The 21,692-nt window shown below is 32.4% G+C and overlaps 1 protein-coding gene across 6 annotated transcripts in view; it reads right to left on the minus strand.

The window, feature by feature from the left end:
* PTPRK (protein tyrosine phosphatase receptor type K) overlaps positions 1-21,692 on the minus strand; it is a 733,127-nt gene that overhangs the window by 148,350 nt on the left and 563,085 nt on the right. For all 6 annotated transcript variants that reach the window (XM_044676955.1, XM_044676950.1, XM_044676951.1 and 3 more), the window contains exons 9-11: positions 14,445-14,554; positions 12,165-12,366; positions 9,051-9,156 (exon numbers count right to left, since the gene is read on the minus strand). In XM_044676955.1, coding sequence (XP_044532890.1) covers positions 9,051-9,156; positions 12,165-12,366; positions 14,445-14,554 — 418 coding nt within the window. The remainder of the gene's footprint in view (positions 1-9,050; positions 9,157-12,164; positions 12,367-14,444; positions 14,555-21,692) is intronic.

Consider the following 21,692-nt stretch of genomic DNA (forward strand, 5'->3'; position numbering starts at 1 on the left):
TGCTTGAACGCATGGGTCGGGGTGGACATGATTGAGGGTGTAGACTCGAAACTACCACACCAATGCAACTACCAACAATTTGGAAATTGGTCTTGATCAAGGACACATGACAAAACTAGTGGAAATGCGCATCGGCCAAGTGGGGGGGGGTTGAAGGGGAAAGGTGGAGCATGAATCATGTACCCATGTTAAAAATGAATATTAATAAATGTTAAAAAAAAATCAAAGGAGAGATCAATAAAACTGAAAGTAAAAAATGAACTAATAATAAAACTAGGCTCTGGTCTTAGGGAAAATAATGAAATAGATAAAAAGAAACTGGAAGAATAAAAATAGGCAAGGAGAAAACAAAAGTATTAGTCTTTGTAGATGACCAGATGATATATGTAGATAATACCAGAGAATCAACCAAAAACTCAACTGAAAAAATTGACAAGTTTAGCAAAGTTGAAGTATATAAAACAAATCCACATAAATCATTTGCATTTCTATCAACAAAACACATTATGAAGAGATAGAGAAATTTCATTCAAAATTGATGCAGATATAAAATAGTTGAGAATCTATCTACCAAGACTGATTCAGGAACTGTATAAACATAATTAAAAAAAAATTTTTTTCAAAAAAAAAAAAAAGACAGATCCAAACATATAATATAATAAATTATAATAAAAGTGACAATTCTAGCAAATATACGAATTAAGGGCCATACTAAACAGACTATCAAATAATAATTTTGTGGAACTAGAAATCTTAATAAAAAATAAATCTGGGAGAAAAATAGGTAAAGAATATCAAAGGAATCAAAGAAAGAAATATATGAAGGAAGGTGGTATGAAAATATCAAACTTAATTTATTTACTAAGAAACAGAGCAGTAGATAAGTGAAATACATTAGATTAAAAATACACAATGGTAAATAACTACAAATATCTAGTGTTTAATAAATACAAAGTTCTAAGCTTTGGGAAAAGAATGTATCACTAGAGGAAAAATTGCTGGGAAAACTGTAAAACAGTTTGTCAGACACTAATAATAGACCAATGTCTCATACCATAAACCAAGATGAGGCTAAAATAGGTATATGATTTAGACATAAAAAGTTATATAAACAAATTAAAGGAGAATGGAAAATTTTACATATCATATCTATGGAAAAGTGAATAGCAAAGAAATGAAAGAGGACCATAGGAAGTAAAATATATAATTCTGATTACATGAAATTTTAAAGTTTTACCCAAAAAAATCAATGAAACTAATATTATAAGGAAAGCAGGACACTGTGGGAAAATTAGGGTTTCTCTGATGAAGCCCTTGTTTCTGAAATATATATGAAATGGAAGCATATTTATAAAATTTTGAGTCATTTTTCAATTGATGAATGATGAAAGAACAATAACTGGTAGAATTCATGAATCAAATCATACATGAGTTACATGTTACATGAGAAAATGCATTCAATTACTACCAATTACAGAAATGAAAATTAAAACAACTCTGAATTATCACTTGACTTCCATTAGATTGGCTAAAATTAGAGAAACGAAAAAAAGATAAATAATAGAAGACATGTAGAACAATTAGGATTCTAATGCATTGTGTGTGGATATGTGAGTTGGACGAAACATTATGGAGAACAATTTGGAACAATACCTAAAAATGCTATAAAATTATATATAGCCTTTTACCTGGAATACCACTATAGGGTCTATATGCCAGAGATAAAAGAAAAGGATAATGGGCTCAACTCTACAAAAGTATATATACCAGTTCCTCTTCTCATGGTAAAGTATTGGAAATTGAAGGCATGCCCATCAATTGGGAAGTAACTAAACAAGTTGTGTTATCTGATTAAGATGGGATATGTGTTATGAGAAATGGCAAGCAGATTTCTGAAAAACCTGTGAATACATATAAACTCAGGCAAAGTGAAGTGAGCAGAACCAATAGAACACTGTACAAAACAATAAGAAGAATAATATTGAAATTATCATTAAATATAAAAGGCTTAATTACTGGCATGAGTATAACGATCCAAGAGAATTTCAAAGGACTCATGATGAAAAATGCTATCCCACGTCTAAAGAGAGTTCAAATGAACAGTTGGGACATCTTTTTTATACTTTACTTAATTTTTTGCCTTTTGTCATTTTTTGCAGCATAGCTAATAAGGAAATTTATTTTATAATTAATATAATTGATATCAAATTACTTGTATTCTCAGTGGCTTGGGGAGAGGTTGTAGAGAGAGAAAGAATTTTGAAATCAAAATTTTGAAAAAAATGAATGTTAAACATAAATAAAAAGAAGAAAATACTAAGTACATGTATTAACATGTATTAGCTAAAATAGAAACAAAATTAGCAGTGTAATAAGAATGGCATATTTTCATATGGACTATAACCAAAATCTAAAGGTTTAAAAATTGATTCTTTTTCAGAAAGAAAGAGAATTCTCCCATAGTCTGTCACTAAGCTCATATTGGCCAGTTGCCAAATCTGATCTTCTATCCAAAGAGAAATGTAACCAAATACAGAGGCTCATCATCAGAAAGTTGGCCAAAAAAAAAGGTAAGAACTATTTTGGTTTTCATTGACAGATCAAGGAATCCTACCTATAGAAATAAATGCAGAAAAAGAAACTGAGGAAATAAGGACAGGTGAAAATGACCTCAGCAGGCTTCCTTAAAGTCCTGTTAATTAGTCCCAATTTATTCTGTACATACCTTGCTTTATTTCCATGTTATGTCCCCCTATTTATTTTTTCCATGTTATGGTCTCCCCATTAGATTGTCAGCTGCATGAGGGTGGGACTATCCTTTCACTCTTTATATATCTCCATTATTTAGCACAATACAAGGCATATAGCAGATACATAATGAATGTTTACTGATTTATTGATTGATAGATATAAATGAAGACAAATTGTTGGAAAGATATGAACTGCTCAGTTGTGCCAATCAAAAGAATAGAAATGATACTGCCCAAATGGATTTACATAGTGCCACACCAGACTGTTAATTGCTTATTTTGTAGATCTAGATTTTTAAAAATGATGAGAATAATCTTAAAAAACATTCATTTCAATGAATATATATAGAAAAAATGGCAGAATATAGGGAGCATAACACTACTAGATATCAAAAAATCTAACAAAGTTGTGGTATCTTTTACAACTATGACTGGGAGGAGAATTCTTAAGCAAAAGAGAAAGGAGTATTATAGATAATAAAACTTGAAAATTGAAATAAAATTGAAAATTTTTGCATGAAAAATATCAATTGCCTCAATTTTCACTTAGATAGAATTAGAAAAGCAGCATTAATTAGAAAAAAATCATGATTCAGCTACATCACAATAATAAAAATTATAATACATAAATTAATTGACAAATTAAATGTGATAACCAAGCTTGGGTTAATTTCAAGTCATAATTCCATTAATTATCAGATTCTAAGTCACTTTAAGATTTTGTATACTGGCTCTTCTCATCTTAAATTCTCAAGAGCCAGGATTCAGCAATGAACGCAAATATTCTTCCCATCATACTAAAGTTTAGGATGATTCTTTTATATGCTGTGGGAGGTATAGTCTACTCCCCAAAAGTTTTTCTTCCCTTTCCCCCCAAAGAATCTACATCTGAGTTCATCTCACAATTGTCTTCTCGTGCTAGAGTTCAAGCCAGAAGTTGGGTGATTCATTGATGAGAAAGTTTAACTTCATTTTATTACCTTTCCCATATGTAAATAGGTTCTTTGCTTTCTATACTTTAACAATTTCACCTACTCTTGCTCTATTTGTTTCCAGTTAGAAACTTCAAACTCAGATGGCTTAGTGTGTGGAGTCTTCATATCTCATTTTCTTTGGCAATAAGCACAACTGGTACGGGTCAGCTTCATATACTCTTAGGTTGCCATAAAGATCAACTTCATGCTATTATAGTCTCAATTTTGGCTGCATAGGAATATATCTTTCATTTGTAGCACTGCTACTATCAAACTAAATACCGCATGCATTGTTATTTCACTTTGTTAGGTCTGCATGAATCCACTTAATAATTTAGGTACATACTTTCAAGTAATAGAACATTATCATTAGAAGAAACATTGGAGATCACAAAGTTCAGCTTGTTTCTTTAAGAGTTAAAAAAAAATAACCAATGTCCTGGAGAGATGAAATTATTTGTCCAAGGCTACATATAATATGATTATGCCTACAAAATAAAATGTGAATAAATATATAGACCTTAAATAAAGCATTGTGAATTTCAGTTAGATTAATAGAGGCAAAGATTATAATAGAACTTGCTAAGGTAAAAACTACATTTTTAACAAAATGAGGTAATAATCTCTATGGAGAGATTACTATTTTTCTCCTGGCAGTAGAGTTGGAATTAAACTGTGACCCTCTGAAAATATAATTTCACTGGGTCAAAAATTTTAATATGTTGGCCCAGAGCTAAAACACCCCCACATATTATAATTCATGATTAAAACTACTTAGACCTGAATCTGAATAAACCTAGGAAGAATAGTAAATCTTTTGGAATATTAACAAAAATCTTGTAGCCCATGGGACTAATGCCTAAACTTTAAAATATTGCTCATTTTGAATGATAATCTAGGATCATCAAACTATGATGAATTAAAAGGACATTTTTTAAAGTACTGGGTGAGATTTGAAAGCCTAGATTAAACATGCAGTGGATTTCTCTGCAAGGGACATCAAGTGCCTGAGAATGAATGCCAAAGGAATTTTCTTCAGTGTAATTTACCAGGCCTACAAAACATGTTTTATAGCATACAGATAGGAATTCCTTCTGGATAACAGAAAGATAAAATTGATAACATTTTGTGCAACTTTTTCTGGCCCCATAGTGATCAGTATGGTACTTTTTTTGGCACTCAAAACAGCACAAAATATTGGGGGATTAAAATAAATGACTGTGTCAGAAACAGAAGAATAGAAGAAAAATAACATAGTAGGGCCAATTCCTAGGAAGATAGCAACCTTAATTTGTCTCCATGAAAAGAAAATGTTATATGTTCAGCAGCAATAATGAATTTTGAATATAGTTACTTTTAGATATAACTGTATTGTTGGGAAAGAAAGACTTTAAGGTAATGGATTTTCAAAAGGAATATGTGGATCAAAAGCTGGTGCTGAGCACAAATGAAGAAAAAGCATGTTTTAGTAGAAGATAACTAGGAGACAGAGCTAATATAGATGTGAATGGAAAGACATGATTGCAACTTTTATGTAAATACTTGAAAAGAACTAGCTGGAACTAGTCTGGAAAATCCAAGACTGTCTGTAGCTTGATGCATGAATTAGTAAATTAAAACAAGTAATTACAAGCTAAAAGAAGTAAATGTAAGTCCTCTTCTTCAAGTATCATAGCATTATTCATCCATGGCAAGTCATCAGTTGCTTGAGAGTATTGTTTCTATAAGAAACCACCTTTAGTTATCCTGATCTGCGCTTGCTAAAATGAGGTAGGATTATAAGATGAATGAATAAACATGTGAATTAATTAAAAAGTATTTAAGAGTTTACTATGTGACAAGCATTGTGTTAAGTATTAGGAATACAAAAAACAAACCAACAAGAAATGTCCCTGTATTCAGGCAATTTAATAGTTTTATGATTAAATGACACAGCTCAGGAAAGATCACTGAGGATGATTTGGACAGGGATGTTGAGTTGATTTATCAACCAATGAAGTGATATGTTCTTTCCAGAAGCAATATTACTATTGATTTGACTGTTATTCACTTTAAATTCCTTGTAATATTGTGATTCTCTATCCTGTATAAATGAAAATGGATGTACAGCAGAAGATTTAACCTTGGACCTATTGAATTCTAGAGACCTGAAGCCTTGGCTTTCTATCAATTTTTAAACTCTAAATATGTATGAATAAGAAATTATAGCTTGAAATTTGAAACTTCCAAGTAATATAAGGTTCAGGAGTTTATATTATAGGAAAAGTTCTAGAACTATCTGGTGAAGAAAACCTGTGTTTGAATCCCTGCTCTGCTAATCCTGACAACTAGATTTTAAAGTTCTTGAGGACAGGGGCTTTCTTTTGCCTTTTTAATTTTCAGGACTAAGCATTGGGGCACTTAATGTTTGTTGATTGACTGATAGCTCTGAGTTTCTTTATCTAGACAAGAACCAGGCCAGATGGTTTTTAGGTCCTTTCTCACTCTAAATACTGGGTCATGGACCTACTAACTACATATCTGACCTAGGATAACCTGTATAATTCGTTTTGCCTCAGTTTGGTCAATGGTAAAGCAAGAACATCATTTTCTCTACAAAACAAATGGTTTCCATGTTAGAAACACGGTTGACTTCAACAGTTAAAAGTTGATATCTCAAGTAAGTAAATGAAAGGCAATCAAAAGCAATAGCTTAAATTATGCTATAGTTGAAGGCAAAGATGATTCTGGAGACCGGAACAGAGCAAAAGTACATCCTCATTCAGATGACCAAAAAATACAAAGTAGTTATAGCAATCAGTACATCAACTCTCATTTAAAACCTTTAGATAATATAGTTAGAGACACTCAATTAAGTCTTCCTTCTTACAACTTGCAATTACACAGGTGAAGCCAAAGCCCTTCTTAAGTAAAAGATGTCATAAACTTTCACTTATAAACATAGTGTAAGGAAGGACATGATCACTACCTGAAGAAAGTATAATGACTATAGATCATTCAAGGACAAAAAGTCTTCTTTCAAATTAAGAAGCCCTAAGTAAGAGCATAAGTCACATGATTTTGACTAGCAGCATCATAGAAATTTTTGAATTTACTTCATAGGTATGATTTTAGCCATGACTGGTGTGTATTTCACACATCATTTCCTTTAAAGCAAAAGCATAGAGGACCTGGGAAAGTTTTAACCATATCTTAAAATGAAAAGTAAAACGACAGTACAAAACTACAGAAATATTAGTGGTCCTTTCTTGGCTTAGTTTAAAAAAAAAAGGTACTTTTTCTTCTGGAATTTAATTTAAATAACTTTAAATCACTGGATTGCAATACTACCCTGAAGCCTTGTTATCTAGACTGGTGAATCAGTACAAATGTACTTCCTACTATCTAAAAACAGTACCACATACCAGACAATGCTTCAAGAATTCAGACATAGCTCCATACTATTTTATCTGCCATCTGGCAAGAATCACCCAGAGCCTTAGGATAAGGAGTAATTCACTGGTATCATTACTTTGGGATAAAGTATTTCAAATAAATTAATGTCAACAACTATATATCAGGCATTGTGATAAGCTTTGAGGACACAAAGAAGAGCAAAAGAAAGTCTCTAGTTTCAAGGAACTTACAATAGAATAGAGGAGAGAACATGCAAACAAATATGTACAAACCAAGCTAGATGTAGGATAAAAAAGGAAAAAAATTACAGAGGGAAGGCACTAGGGGAGACAACAGATTTCCCAGCAACTACACTTAAAATTTCCTCTACTCCCATTATATGAATTGTCACCCTGCCTCAATGTAAACTGCTGGAATTGTCTTTTATTTTGTTTTTATATCCTAATCTCTTACAACCATGCTTGGTAAGCAATAAGAGTTCAATAAATGCTTTTCATTTATTCATTCATTCATCAGTTGTTTTCCAGAGAAAGACAAAGTGATACTAAGCTAATAGTTGAAGGATCTTCTCAGGAGAGTAACATTTTCTTGTAAAAAAATCTTATCACCTGCTTATATTTCAATAACATTTATCTTCTTATTGAGTGAGTGTTTTAAATTTTTTTGGTGGTTACCGAAGTCCTCTTCGTTGGTCTGAGGCAAACAGAACATGTATAGACACTATCAATTGTTATCCCTCACTTTTTAAGTTGTCAATAATACTCTGTTTTACAAAAGGATTAAAAGATATAATCTATGTTCACTGTATGTAGTTCAGAAAGAACTAAATATTTTAAAATTGTTCTAATTTAGATTGACAAAGGTATTAAACATTTATTATTAACGAGGAACTAGGAATACACACAAATAAAATGAGACTCAGTCACTGGCCTCAAGAAACTTTCTAATAAGGCTACAAAATACTTCAACATAATTGTGATACCAAATAGAAGGCAATATGTAGTTGAATAATCAATTCAGATCTGTTCAAAAATATTAATTTTTATTTAAGTAAAGGAAGAGATTTTGCAAATGCCAAGGAAGCACTAAGTTATAACAGACAATACAAAATCATCTTGGTACCTGATTTTTAAACCATGTATATTACAATTTTGACTACTTTATGCATGTGTCTATATACAATTAAATATTATTACAAGTTTGAACATAAGTACTATCTTATGTACATTTAGACAGTAATGAATCAACCTTTGTTACATTGAGAAGAAAGGGGCTGTATAAGGGAGATCATTTGAATTATTCCTTGAAATCAAGAAGCCAAATTTTATTATTAGGTAGATGTAAGAGAATATATTTCTCAACTCTAGGTAAAACAGAGTACTTTAATATTTTAAGGTGGCATACTAAATAAAATGTAATAGCTTCAACACAATTTCTAATAACAGGTACTTCAGGAAGAAAAAAGGTCAGACAGTTTATATTCAATGCTATTTTTCTACTTCTATTTCCACAACTTCCAATTTTTCAATCACACATATGAAATTCACTACATAATAGCTGATTTACTGCATTGAAAAAGAGTTATTTTCCAATCTTCTTTCTGACAAATAACTTCAAACCTCATATTCCATAGATACCAAGAGAGGAAGCTAAATGAAATGATACTAAGAGAAAAAAAAAAAAGATCAACAGTCTAAATCAAACAACAGAGAGGAGGATAATACAGGTCATGGATATCTAAGAATCCCCTTAGAATTTACTTTTAACTAGAGATCTATCTGTTTTGTATAGTCAAGAAAAACAAACCTCCTGACAGTAATGTCAAATACTTATCATGTAGAAATGAACTATATTTTATTAGCTACTATACTACCAAAGTATAAACTCTTTTCTTGGCTACTTCTTCTGATACCCATTTTCTTCTTCTTACCTGATAGGTGCACCTTTAGCCTGTGCAGGCCTCAATAACACTGTTATAGTGGTGGCAGTTTCATTAAGGGATGCATCAATTCCTTCATAGTCAGGTAAGGTGGGAGCTGATTAAATGCAAAGGAGGGAAAAAAAGAGGCTTTGATCAAGTAACACAGTTTTGTCACTGTTTGAGTCTAATAGATGTTAAATTCCAAAAGAAATGAGAATCGATGTAATGTTTAATTACCACAAATGTTCATTAGAAGAAACCATATAGCACTAATTACTACAAATCTTTAGGTATTTGCTATCATTTGAATGTGTTGGCAATAAACATTTTGCTGTTGATTTTTAAATGAAAGAGGTTGATTAGAAACCATAAAATGGTATCTGGAGCAAAAGTATGAGGAGGCAAACGAATTCAGAGAAGTTTCCTTATATAAACAATACTCAATGCAAGGTATTTAATAAATAAATATGAAATATTATCAAGGAAAGTCACTGAGTTGTTGAATTGAAAAGGACCCTTAGAAATTACATAATTGAAACTTCATTTTGTGCATACAAAATCTGAGCTGCAGAAAGATCAAAAGTTTTGCTCAGGGTGACAAAAGCAGTTAATTACAAAGACAGTCCCAGCATCTAGACCACTGGATTTTCAGTATGATCTTTCTATCATATCACAGTTGTATGTAAAAAGAGGTTTCACAGAAATTTAGAGTGACTGTTTTTAGATAAATGAGCCATTATGTTTAAGTTTTGATTAAAAAAGAAAGGAAAAAAGCTTGTGTTCAGCCAATCATTGGGTGGCATATAAATCAGAAGGGCCTATCACCTTAATGAGGAACATTTTTATTATATAAGGTTAATAAATTTGGTTGTAGGGGAAGAGGGAAATGAGTTGGTGAATGAAAGAATGAATGGGAAAGAGGCAACATAATTCAATGTGTTCCTCTGTGTAACAAGTAACTTAACAGGGGCAGAAGTGACGGCTGGGTAGTGTGTTGTGTAATGTAGCAATAACTGTCACTAGGTATGGATGGCTATTTAGTGATGGTTAATGACTCAAATCAGAAGTGTCAAACATGGTGGCCTTAAAAACTTTCATTGGCAGAACTAAACTAAAATATAATTGGGAAATATTTAACAAAATAAATGCAGATACAACAGAACACAGATAATGTTAATACTTGCTACATTAACATGAAGTCTATGGGAATTTTATATGGTCCATTTCCATTTTAGACTGACACCATTCATTCAAATGATATAAAATAATTCACTTGACTTTAGTTTTTAGTTGTTCTGATAGATTATGTAGATAAAATATATTTTCAAAGTTTCTATATTAATGAGTATAATATAAATATTAGAAGGAAATACACAGTGATATTTTTTCCTAAATGGGGTTAATATCACAAATACTTTGTTTGCTGAACTGAAATAAAAAGCAAAATTAAAGCTAGTACGCCCATGACAAAAAAATCTGAAAATTCCCTCGATTCCTTAATTTTAAAGATACACATTTTTATCTATAGAAAGACCTGATCTTGAACAAACTTTAATGGTACTGTTAAAATATATTAAGAAAACTGACTTCAATTCTGATGATGATTTATATCTGAACTGATCAGAGGAGTTGATATATCATCAAAAATAATTTTTATATGATGTGAAATAGACTCATTTAAAAAGAAACATGGAAGGGGAAGTAGAAGAGAATAATCCAAAGATCTTATAAAGTATTTGCAATTACAATGGATGATTTAAATTTTTATGAGTATATATGTATACACACACATACACACACACACACAGAAATTTCTCATCTGCTTTACTTGCTTTTACATTTCAGTAATACCAATATGAATGATATGAATGGAGAGAAGAAATATCTTAAAAGGAAAATGACATTAAGTGATCAAGAATTTTTTTTTAGCCAGTCTTAAAATTTAATGGTATCTTATGGCAAGAGTGATCTCTATATCTGGAAATTTAAAGTAGATTGTTGCCAGCACTTTCCCCCGTAGAAAAAAAAGACAATGATCAGTTTGATCACATTACATGTCAAATTGTTCTTGGAACTTATATAATATCTCAGCAGAGTAATGAAAAATATGATTTGTAACACTGCAACTTACTTGAAGTTGGTACAAATATAAAAAAGAGTAACCTTTAATTCTGACTAGCTTATATAAAGTGTAAATGTGATCTATGTATATTCTGTAAAATATTTTTTTGTAGTAAGGGCATGATGTAATTACACAAAAATGGCTATATCTGTATTTAAATGTGTATACATATACTCATGACTGTGAGGAAATGATTCCAATTTCATATATGTAAAATAAGCATTTTAATAAACTTAGTGAGTAGTCTGATCAATAATTTAACCTTTAAAATAATTGTATGAAAAATAAATTAATATATAAGTAAGAATAATCAACAGAACAAGAATTTATCTTTTCCATCAAAGTTCAGTGACTATTGACTAATATTTTTGATGGAGAAGAAAAAAAAATAATTTATCTTGCATAGCATCATTTTAGGTGCCTCATATGATCTTTATAAAAAGTTCAATTTATTAATACGATCATCTTATGATTCATTCTTTTCCTTACATTTATTTGTATGCATATGAGAGTGCACCCATGAAAGGAGAAATGCCTATTTGGATTTAGCTATATTCAAGGACACTGAAAAGATGAGACGAGAACAATTTACTCTATGATTTAAGCAAAAGATCTCCATCCCTATGTACTTAATCTAAGAAGTGATGGAAATTAATTTTGGAGACATTTTACTCCATTTGAAGTGTTGGTGCTATATTTTCAAATTTTTCCAAGATACCAGGAAGTCTAAAATAGGTTTTTATGATGAAATTATTTATTCTCTTAATAGAAAAACTTAATGGAAAATATTGTTAAAATTAACAACATAAGATTCTCATTACATGTGAAGTTAAGCAGGCAAAACTAAATAATAATTAGATCTGAAATTATCTTAAATAATTTTGAACCATACTTAAATGTATTAAGATACATCTTTAAAAGCACCTTTAAAATATAAATGTTTCCACAGAACATACTGGTTTCAAACCAAAAATAATATTTTCATATCAATTTTTAAATACCTGAGATATTGGTTGTGACATTGATTGCTGTAGCTGGGCCAAACCCTTTAACTGTACTGGCTCTTATAAAGAATTGGTAGGTTGTTCCAGGGTGAAGATGCAAAAATACATGATGTGTACTATTCCATAAATTTGTCACAGTTTGGGGAGGTCCGGCGACAGGAACGGCAGGATCGAATGACCTGATACTATTGTAGCTGACCTGTTTGTTAAAGAAACATATGGTTTATTAGGTACTTGGCCAAAATTATGATTAATGGATCCTAAAAACCACAGTAACCACAGTATTCCTTTTACAATATATATTCTTCATCCAACGACACAGTCGATGTTCTCATTGTTCCAATATGACCATGCCACTCCACTGTTCAAGAGAGTGGCTTTCCATTACCTCTACAATAAAATGCAAACTCATTTGTCATTTAAAACCCATAATGATCTGGCTAAAGTGTGTCTTTTGTCTGATTACACATTTTTATGGTCATGCCTCTCATAATCTAGTCAAATAAAATACTTGCTCTTCCCCATATATAATATTCCTTCTCACAAATCTGTACCTTTTACAATGGTGTGCTCTTGCCTCCTCACTAATGATCCTTTTAAAAAAATCATTCAACATTCAATTTATATATCTTCTTTTGAAGAGGTTTCGCTAGACGCCTCTATTAAGATGCTCATGAAAATCAAAGTGTACTTATTTTGTATGTACTCTGTGTACTTATTTTATCTTTCTAGTAGATTGCAAACTCCATGATGGCAAGGAATGTTTAATTTCTCTATGTATCACCAGAGGCTAAACAGTATCTGGCAAATGGCAGTCACTTAATAAATAATTGTTAGTTTTGACTTAGTGAACAAATGTTAAAATAATCCATTCCTAAATAAATCTTTCTATATGCTAATGTCATTTGTTCTAGCTACTTCATTTAATTTTTCTTTCTTCTTTTTTCTGGAATACATATAGATTTATATTTAGAATTTTATGGCAATAGATAGAAAACTCTTCCTTTTTACCTCATTTTTCGAAGTCAAACAACACATTTTTATGTAAATAATATTCAAGGTATGATAATATAATCACAACTTGCTAGAATACTTCCATGATTCCACTTCAGTGATGCACTTGCCTCATTCTGTAGCCACTGGAAATTTAAGTATTTGTAAGCTTTAATCAAATCAAAGCAGGAATAGATATTCTTATACAGACATGAATACTTTTTGACTTGATCTTTCGGTAATCTCTCATTTAGAAAAAAAGGAAATAGACAAAGATTCTGAAAATTGTCTGTATTTTAATATCCTATTTATCCCATTCTTAAACTCATAAGGAAAGAGACTCAAGAGAAATAATCAAAGTTGGCTTAAAACTCAAAGAGTAAGATTTATATTCATCTTTTCCTATTTTTGTATAACTTGGAAAGTGAAATTCCCAGGTCTATGTTAAATCACAACATTGGGCAGCTATCCATTAATATTACAAGACTGAAAATTAGTGTTCTGTATATTTGTGAATTCTATCATTTATCATACATATCTATGAAGAAGACTGATTGACATGGCCTCCATCCACCCCTGGAAAAAAATCACACATTTAGAATAGGGTTTTGAAAATTCTAGATATTGTTTCATATTTGTTTCAATAATCAATATTAGAGAAAAATTATTTATAAGACCAAATATATAAAAATGCAAAGGGCTTTATAATCCATCTTCTCCAACATTTTCATTATATTGATGAGGCAACTGAGGGCCACAGAATGTAAATGATATGCCCAGGAAGCAGCTAGGAAGCAGCATAGTGGAGAGAACTTTAGGACTGAAGTAAGGGAGACTTAAGTTCAAAATTGGCCTTAGATCCTTAGATCCTGAGGAAGTGACTTTACCTCTATTTACCATGGTTTCCTCAACTGTAAAATGGAGACCTTTGTGAGGAAGAAAAATGATATTACTTATAAAGTACTTTGCACAGTCCAGGGCATGTAGTGGGCACCATGTAGATGATTATTTCCTTCTCTTCTTGCCTTCCTTTGACCTCTCCATCCCCCAAGATCACAGAGAGCAAACAGAAAAGTGAGGATTCAAACCCAGGAAGTTCTGATTCTAAATCTAGCAATCTTTCCACTATATTCACAATTATAAATTTTTACAAACCACAGTTAAGTGAAACAATAATGATTTTAATACTGTTTCTTCCTAAACTTTACTTTCCTATTGTTCTACTCATTTCTATCTCCCTTCTAACATGTTTATCCACATTAAAATGAAAGTTCTTATCAATACCTCATATTGAGTGATGATTCCATTTGGATCCAAAGGTTCTTTCCAATTCAGGAAGATCTTGTTTTCAAATGACGTCCCTTTAAGAGACTTGACTGGAACTGGGCCGGGCACTAAAATAAGATGAGTTCTGTTAGAAATATATATATTTTAGGTAGATAGATAAATAGAAATTTAAATCAGATATGCTAGATCAAGTAATTAGAAAATATGTGGAAGTTTTTGTGTACATCTATATGTATAACTGACATCCACACATCTATTATATATCTATATAATTTCTATCCATAGCTCATCTGTAGAAAAGAGACTGGGTCTCTCAACCTAGACAAAAGTGGAAGTGGAACAGCTTCTCATGAACATGATTCTACTGCTGATTGGTAGGCAAATTTTGACCTCAGTTGGTTTGCCCTACTTTGGGCAGCCTAATGGATTATTGTTCTAGGAGCATACTAGTTCATGTTGAATTACAAGCATACATCTAAAAAGCTTTATCACTACAGATCAGAACTCCTAACCTCAAAGATTCAATTGCCCCTGCATCCCCTCTAGAAAAGATGACAGACAACTCAGTCAAATACTTCTTCAAAATTAAAAAGATATGTATCCAATGACATTGTATTCATGTTGACAAATAAGGTGCATATAGTGCAAGTACATACAAAACAAGAATTTGAAATGCAATGATGTTCCTTAAAGTCAAGAAGCAGATTAAATGCAGTTTCAAGCAGGACATTTTGCATACCGCAGACACTCAATAAATGTGTTTTGAATGGAAATGAATTGCTTTGGAATGAAAGTGTTTAATCAGATCTGACTTTATTATACCTCTCAGATAATATCAATGTATTTGTTTCAAGAACAAGACTGTAATTTCTAAAAATAATTTTCTGAAGACTATGACAGGCCTCACAAACAAGCTTAAGCAAACAGAGTTCATAGAATACTTAACTACCATAACAGAACACTGTTTCAATCTGGAGAAATTAGAAGCCAAACTCAATAGAACTAGATTATGTTATCTATTACTACTATGTTTGGTTTTGTCTCAAATACTTCTGTATGAACAAATATAACTCTAATAAACTAAATTCTTAAAAATGAATTGTTAATGGTGAGGAGATTCAGCTGCTGCTGCTTTAACCTTTGAAATGAAAAAGATTTTTCAAAGCTAACAGCCAAAGGAAGCTAAAACAGCAGGAGTTGTGTGTGTGGGAGGTTTAGGTGGTATTCTTTTAATCAGAATAATCAATTATGAAGTATCCCCAGGTGTAACAGGGTTTGAAGCTTCACCCCAAATCCTGCTTATGCCAAGAACTGTTCATAACAACTGATAATCATAACAGTGACAGTTTGGAAAGCTTAGTAATCTTCCATTTATAGCACATGCTATTTTTTTTTGTTCTTTTGTAGTTTATACATTTAAACATAAATTCACCTATAACTCAGGGTACTGGCTTTTGAAAAGTTGGGTAAATAACAAGTAGAAGAAACACAATACCTAAAAAATATGCCTCATACTTTAGTTTTTAAAGTATTTTTCCCCTATTGAAAGCCAACCTAAATGTCTGCTTGCATATTTTTAATTAATATTTTCCTTAATCTAATGTTCTAATGAACTTCACACATGACATTTTCAGGGAATGCATTTTCAAAGTATGCTGCAATTTTGTAAGGAGAGAAATAAATTAAAAATCACTAGATCAAAGGAAATGCTTTGCACCGTGGCTAGCAGCACCAAGGCAAAGCGAACGATCTGTCACAACAGTGAGATTCAATTCAATCTACAAGGAGACCATGAATGATGAGATGACCTCTGGGACAGGCAACATAATTTGGCACATTAATAATAAATTCATGAAGGCAAAGAAGCCCACAGTAAACAGCTGAGACGCCAACACTAAACTTCATAAGAACTGTTCATCCATCTGTCAGTGGAAGATTTGGGGATAAGTTAACTAAAGGCATCCAGGGCTGTTTTGCTTCACTCTATTGACACAGATTTGTAACACATAGAGGCTGAGAGGCCAAGACAACCCCTATGTGTGTTTTGTGGCATTTGTTGATACTGTTGTTGGGAGGGTTCTGTTTTCCAAAGGACGATCTGTTGTTTCTCTTCCAGTCAAACGAAGCATGTTTACTAGTTTAATTAAGAGAGAAAAAGATTCCTTCATTATTCCTATCTATTTTACAGAGAATGGCTGCAGGAAGGATAGAAACCTCAATCAATGAAGAAATATCTAATCAGAAAACTGTAGTTATGACGTTCAGGCAACACAGATTTTGCTAACAACTTTAAAATGGTACTAGACACCATGGAAATGCAGAGGGATATTTTGAAATCAGTTTGTAGAATTCTGAATTTTAAGAATAGGCAGACAAGAAGAATTAAAATAGAATTTGTCTTTTTTATCCATTCTCTTAGATTTCTATGTTCAGTAAAATAAGGTTCACTTCAAAAATTCTATGGATTGTTCAAGGCCCCAGTGCTTATCCTGCATTTAGCTCAGGGCTGTTACTGAGATGGACAAGCTAAGGAGAAAACAAGCTGCTTCTAGAAGTTGGCCTAATTCTCCCGGGGAATTAGGAGTGAAGAAAATGATTTACACAACTTGCAACTAGGCCATGATAGTGACTAAGCTGCAGGGTAAACTACATAAAAGCTGTTTGGCAGCTCTAAGAGAGATGCCAGTCTGCAGTTTTCTCTCTTTGAAGGGGGGGATCATTTTGAGAAGGCTGCCAATTTCTGTGTATACCTGTGGTTTGGCTAAATGTAGTATGAAGTTGGTAAATGGCTGTCACCATGGCAACAAATAGGTTGCCATGGGACATCATTGTATATCTCCACATCATCTCTTCCTTTCAACAGAGAGCCAGAAGTTTGACTTATTACTTTAATAATATAATATAAGTTTAATAAAATTCCCTTCAGTATTATTTCAATTAATTTAGGCAAACAGGGGAAACCTCCTAAAAAGAATTATACTACAAAGTTGAGGGAAAACTGAAGATACATGAAAAACAATGATATAAAGGGCAGTTGCAATAAAGAGGGCATAATGGAGTCTTTAAAATATAATCATCATAAATGGCTCTTACAACATATGTATAACCACCCTCTGCTGAGATCCTCCATGAGGTATTTTTTTTTTTGCTGAGCCAACTCTTATTATTGATTTTTATGAATTCTAGAATAAAAAATGATACAAAAACCTTCATAACAAAAAAAGTTCTAGCCTTGTACAGAGGGGGAACAAATGCAATAAATTAAATATAAATTCTACCTTAGGTTCCTGGTGGGAAATCATTTTGGTATGGCTTGTATGATTTATGGATGTCCCTAGAATTCTTTTTGTGAAATCATATCTTTTTATTATATGGCTGATAATTTATTATTCCTCTACGTATGTAAGGTGGCAATAATTTAGTACAGTGACTTAATCAGATTGCCATCATCCGGTGATCTTTTAAACAACAGATTATGATTTGTTTCCTTCCCTCACCTACTTCCACTCCCCAAAAAGCACATTAAGAAGGCTTTTACTTCGTATTTTGAAAATACAGCTCACATGGGAACAACTGAAAATAGTCTTATACGATAAAATCGTATCAGAAATTTGCATTTTTGGTTAAATCTTACATAATACAAAAAGGGAGTAGTACATTTAAGTTGTTGCCATGACAAACTCATGTAGCAATAATTGCGTATTAAAAACAGCAAAAGCAAAGACTAAAGGAATAAAATTAAAATTAATAATATTGTGAATGGTATTTCAGTTTACTTATGAATTTTCTGGAGTAGGAGAGGGAATGGGAAAGTCATGGTTTTCTCTAATTTTAGTACTTTAAAATCACATAAGAATTCATTTTTATTAGTAACCTATTCATATATGGGTACCCAGAAATTTAGCATAATATGCATAAAACACTATGCATATTATTAATATGTTATTTGGGATGTGTGAAAGATGTGTATTGGGAGGAAAGGGGCAAAAGAATACAATATGCAATAAAAACATGTCATATAATAGCTACACAGTAATCAACCAAAGAAGCATAAAATTCACAACTGGCTATAAAATTACAGATTCTAATTTTTTTTCCAACAAAGACCATGACAAGCCTATAAAACAACATTGCGAATATATTCTTTTGAAAAAAATCTCTACGAGGGCTTAAGCAATTCAATGTGTATTTTGGGTGTTGATAAAACTCAAGCAGATTGAGGTTACAGACCAGTTAGGAAGAGATTCATGCTAACCCTGAAGTGGATGTATTAATATATTTGAATTCACTATAAAGCTCTGTAAAATTGGGTTCTAGGTAAGGGGAAATATGCAGGAAGAATTCAAATAATGCAACCACTCGAGGGTGAAGGGGGAGGATTCATTCTCCCTGATGTTATAGAAATAAAGAGTACAAGGGAGATAAAGATTTATAGTGATGGTGATGATGTGTATCTACCTATGATCTCCTCAGCTGCAGTTGGTGGGAGGAACACCTGCTCCGATCACCCTGGCTACTGCTATAAGTTATCCCCTTCTCTCTCACAGGTTTAACAGCTGCCCAAGTAAGGACCTTTGAGAGGTTAGATAGATGGTTAACCTTTCCAGGCCCAACCTGGTATTAGATAAATTAATATTGGGCTATTGATCTGCCTTGGATAACGTTCAGGATCTGACTAAATTTGACTCCCTTCCTAAGGGCTGTGATAGAAAGATCACTCAGGAAGGTACTTGTTTTGAACACTCTTTTATCTATAAGTAGGAAAAGGATAACAAGGTCAAGAATTGGGGATTGGAATCCCTAGTGATCTATTATCTATTGGACTACAGTACTGGAGGCTATTGATCAGGTGGAAGCTTGAGATTTCACTTCATCCTCTATCTTTGGCTGGACCTAGCCACAGCCAAGCCAGAGAATAGGGAAGGATATTGCTGCAGATGTATTGATGATCTTTATTCTCCCAGCTCTCTCACTACCAGCGTTGGTGATTCACTAGCTCTCACAATCTATCAGGAAATAGATTCAGGTTTATTCCTACCATCTTCTTCTTAAACCACCCTTTCCACCCTTTAAACCACCCTTCCAGCCACCCACTGCCCAAACTGAACCTCAGAGGTTTGCAGAGATCTGTGATATCTAGTTCTCAGCTTCTGAGTCTAGAGACCTCTGAGTCCAGAGACTTCTTAGTCCAGAGACCTCCCTCCAAAGTGGCTGTGAGGAGTATATATAGGGTGGAGGGCCAACCGAAGTTTGCCCCTGGCTCACAGCACCTGGAAACATTCCGAGTCTCTCAACTGCCATCCCTGTCAGTCAAGGTGGCACCCATCTCTTCCCAGATTATAACACTAATCTCAGGACCTAGTTATATTTACAAATCTCTCAAGTCTGTTCTCCAGCTCCCCAGCCTCATTTTCCATCCTCTTCTGATTATTAAACAACTATATCCTTTTCTTCTCACAGGAGAATTTTTAAAGCAACGAGTTCTAAGTGTATCTTGAATATGTTAGACAATGAAAATATTTTCATAGACTCTACAATCAAGAATTAGCTCATATAAGAAAGATGCATCAGTCCATTTTTTTTAAACCCTTGTACTTTGGTGTATTGTCTCATAGGTGGAAGATTGGTAAGGGTGGGCAATGGGGGTCAAGTGACTTGTCCAGGGTCACACAGCTGGGAAGTGGCTGAGGCCGGGTTTGAACCTAGGACCTCCTGTCTCTAGGCCTGACTCTCACTCCACTGAGCTACCCACCTGCCCCCTGCATCAGTCCATTTGAAACCAGTTGAAGTGCATTTACCTTTATTATCTTTGGGGTTTAAATTTAATGATTTCAAGTAATAGCCTGACAGGTTTTCATTTGGACATCAAAAACTATGGTAAATTTTGAGCAATATTTAGACTTTTAGACCACAGAGGCAATCAACCTACCCAACTAGGAAATGCCAACTGGAGTCACCTATGAATTTTTTACTTTGCCTTATTTGGAGGAGAAGACGAAGTCAAAATGAAAAGTTCAGTTAATAAGGGATATAGAAATAAATTGGCCATGAAATCTACCCTCGTTTTTGAGATCCACCAAAGAGAAACATAAAATTTGGATCATATAATTAATGCCTTTAGACTTTTACCTTTTTTTAGCCTAAAGACCCACTCTAGCCCTGAAATTTATATGTTGGAGATTCCATTTCTCATATGGCCTCTTCTTCTAATATTAAATGGTTCCAACAAGAAATTCCATATAAGGAGACAGTACAGGTCAACAAGACTTCATTCCCTTCTAAACTGTATTTTGCTAAACTTTCTCCACTATGTTCTTGTTTGGTATATCCCACTCCCCACCCCAACTTTTCAGATTCCTTTTATAAGCTATCTTTCCCCAATAAAATATCCTCTATTGAGGAAAGAGATTATCATTCTGTCTTGAATTAACGAATTCCCAGTAATTAGTTAAGTGCTTGGCATACAATAAACACTTACTATCTGTTTTGTTAAAAAAAAAAAAAGATGTCTAATGAGGGCAGAAAAATCAATTCCCCTGGAATTTTATATTACCTGTTTGGCTTAATTCTTATTAATTTTTTACCTATTTTTCCAAGCTAATCAAGAATTATGTGGATATTGATTTTTAACATTGAACATATTAGCCAGCCTTGGACCCAATCATTTGAAAAGGTGATAAAGATGTTATTTATGTCTTCATTCAATATTTGACAATATAGATAAAAACAGGTTTAATACAAGATCACAATTTTTTTAAACATAGCTTGATAAGTATTGCAATGATTAATTTCATTTGTAATACTATATATCTATTTTAATTCTATGTTATTTGAAACATTATTCTGAGAAGGGATCTTACCTTTATCAGACTTAAAGGGATTCATAATATAGAAAAGTTTAAGAGCTCCTGTTTAGTGACAATCATTAATCAATAATCTTTTAATTCAATCAATCAACCAGCTGGGAATTCACTTAATCTACTATGATCTAGTCTACTTTTATCTCTAATTTGCCACCTTTTTATTACAGTTCTCTAACGAATTTTTGGTCAACTTTTTTATGTCTAAAAATTATTCTGACAGAAAATAGATGTAGAAAAAGTAAAATCCGAATAATTTTGTTTTCTGTCCTCTATTAACACTATACCCTCCAATCCTTTGGTTATGGGAAACTCAAAGGAAAAAATCCTGAAAACACTACTATGAAATGATAAAAAATGAAAAGAAAAAAGAATATCAAGAAAG

The sequence above is a fragment of the Gracilinanus agilis genome, chromosome 4, assembly GCF_016433145.1.
Source record: "Gracilinanus agilis isolate LMUSP501 chromosome 4, AgileGrace, whole genome shotgun sequence".
NCBI classification, from domain to species: domain Eukaryota; kingdom Metazoa; phylum Chordata; class Mammalia; order Didelphimorphia; family Didelphidae; genus Gracilinanus; species Gracilinanus agilis.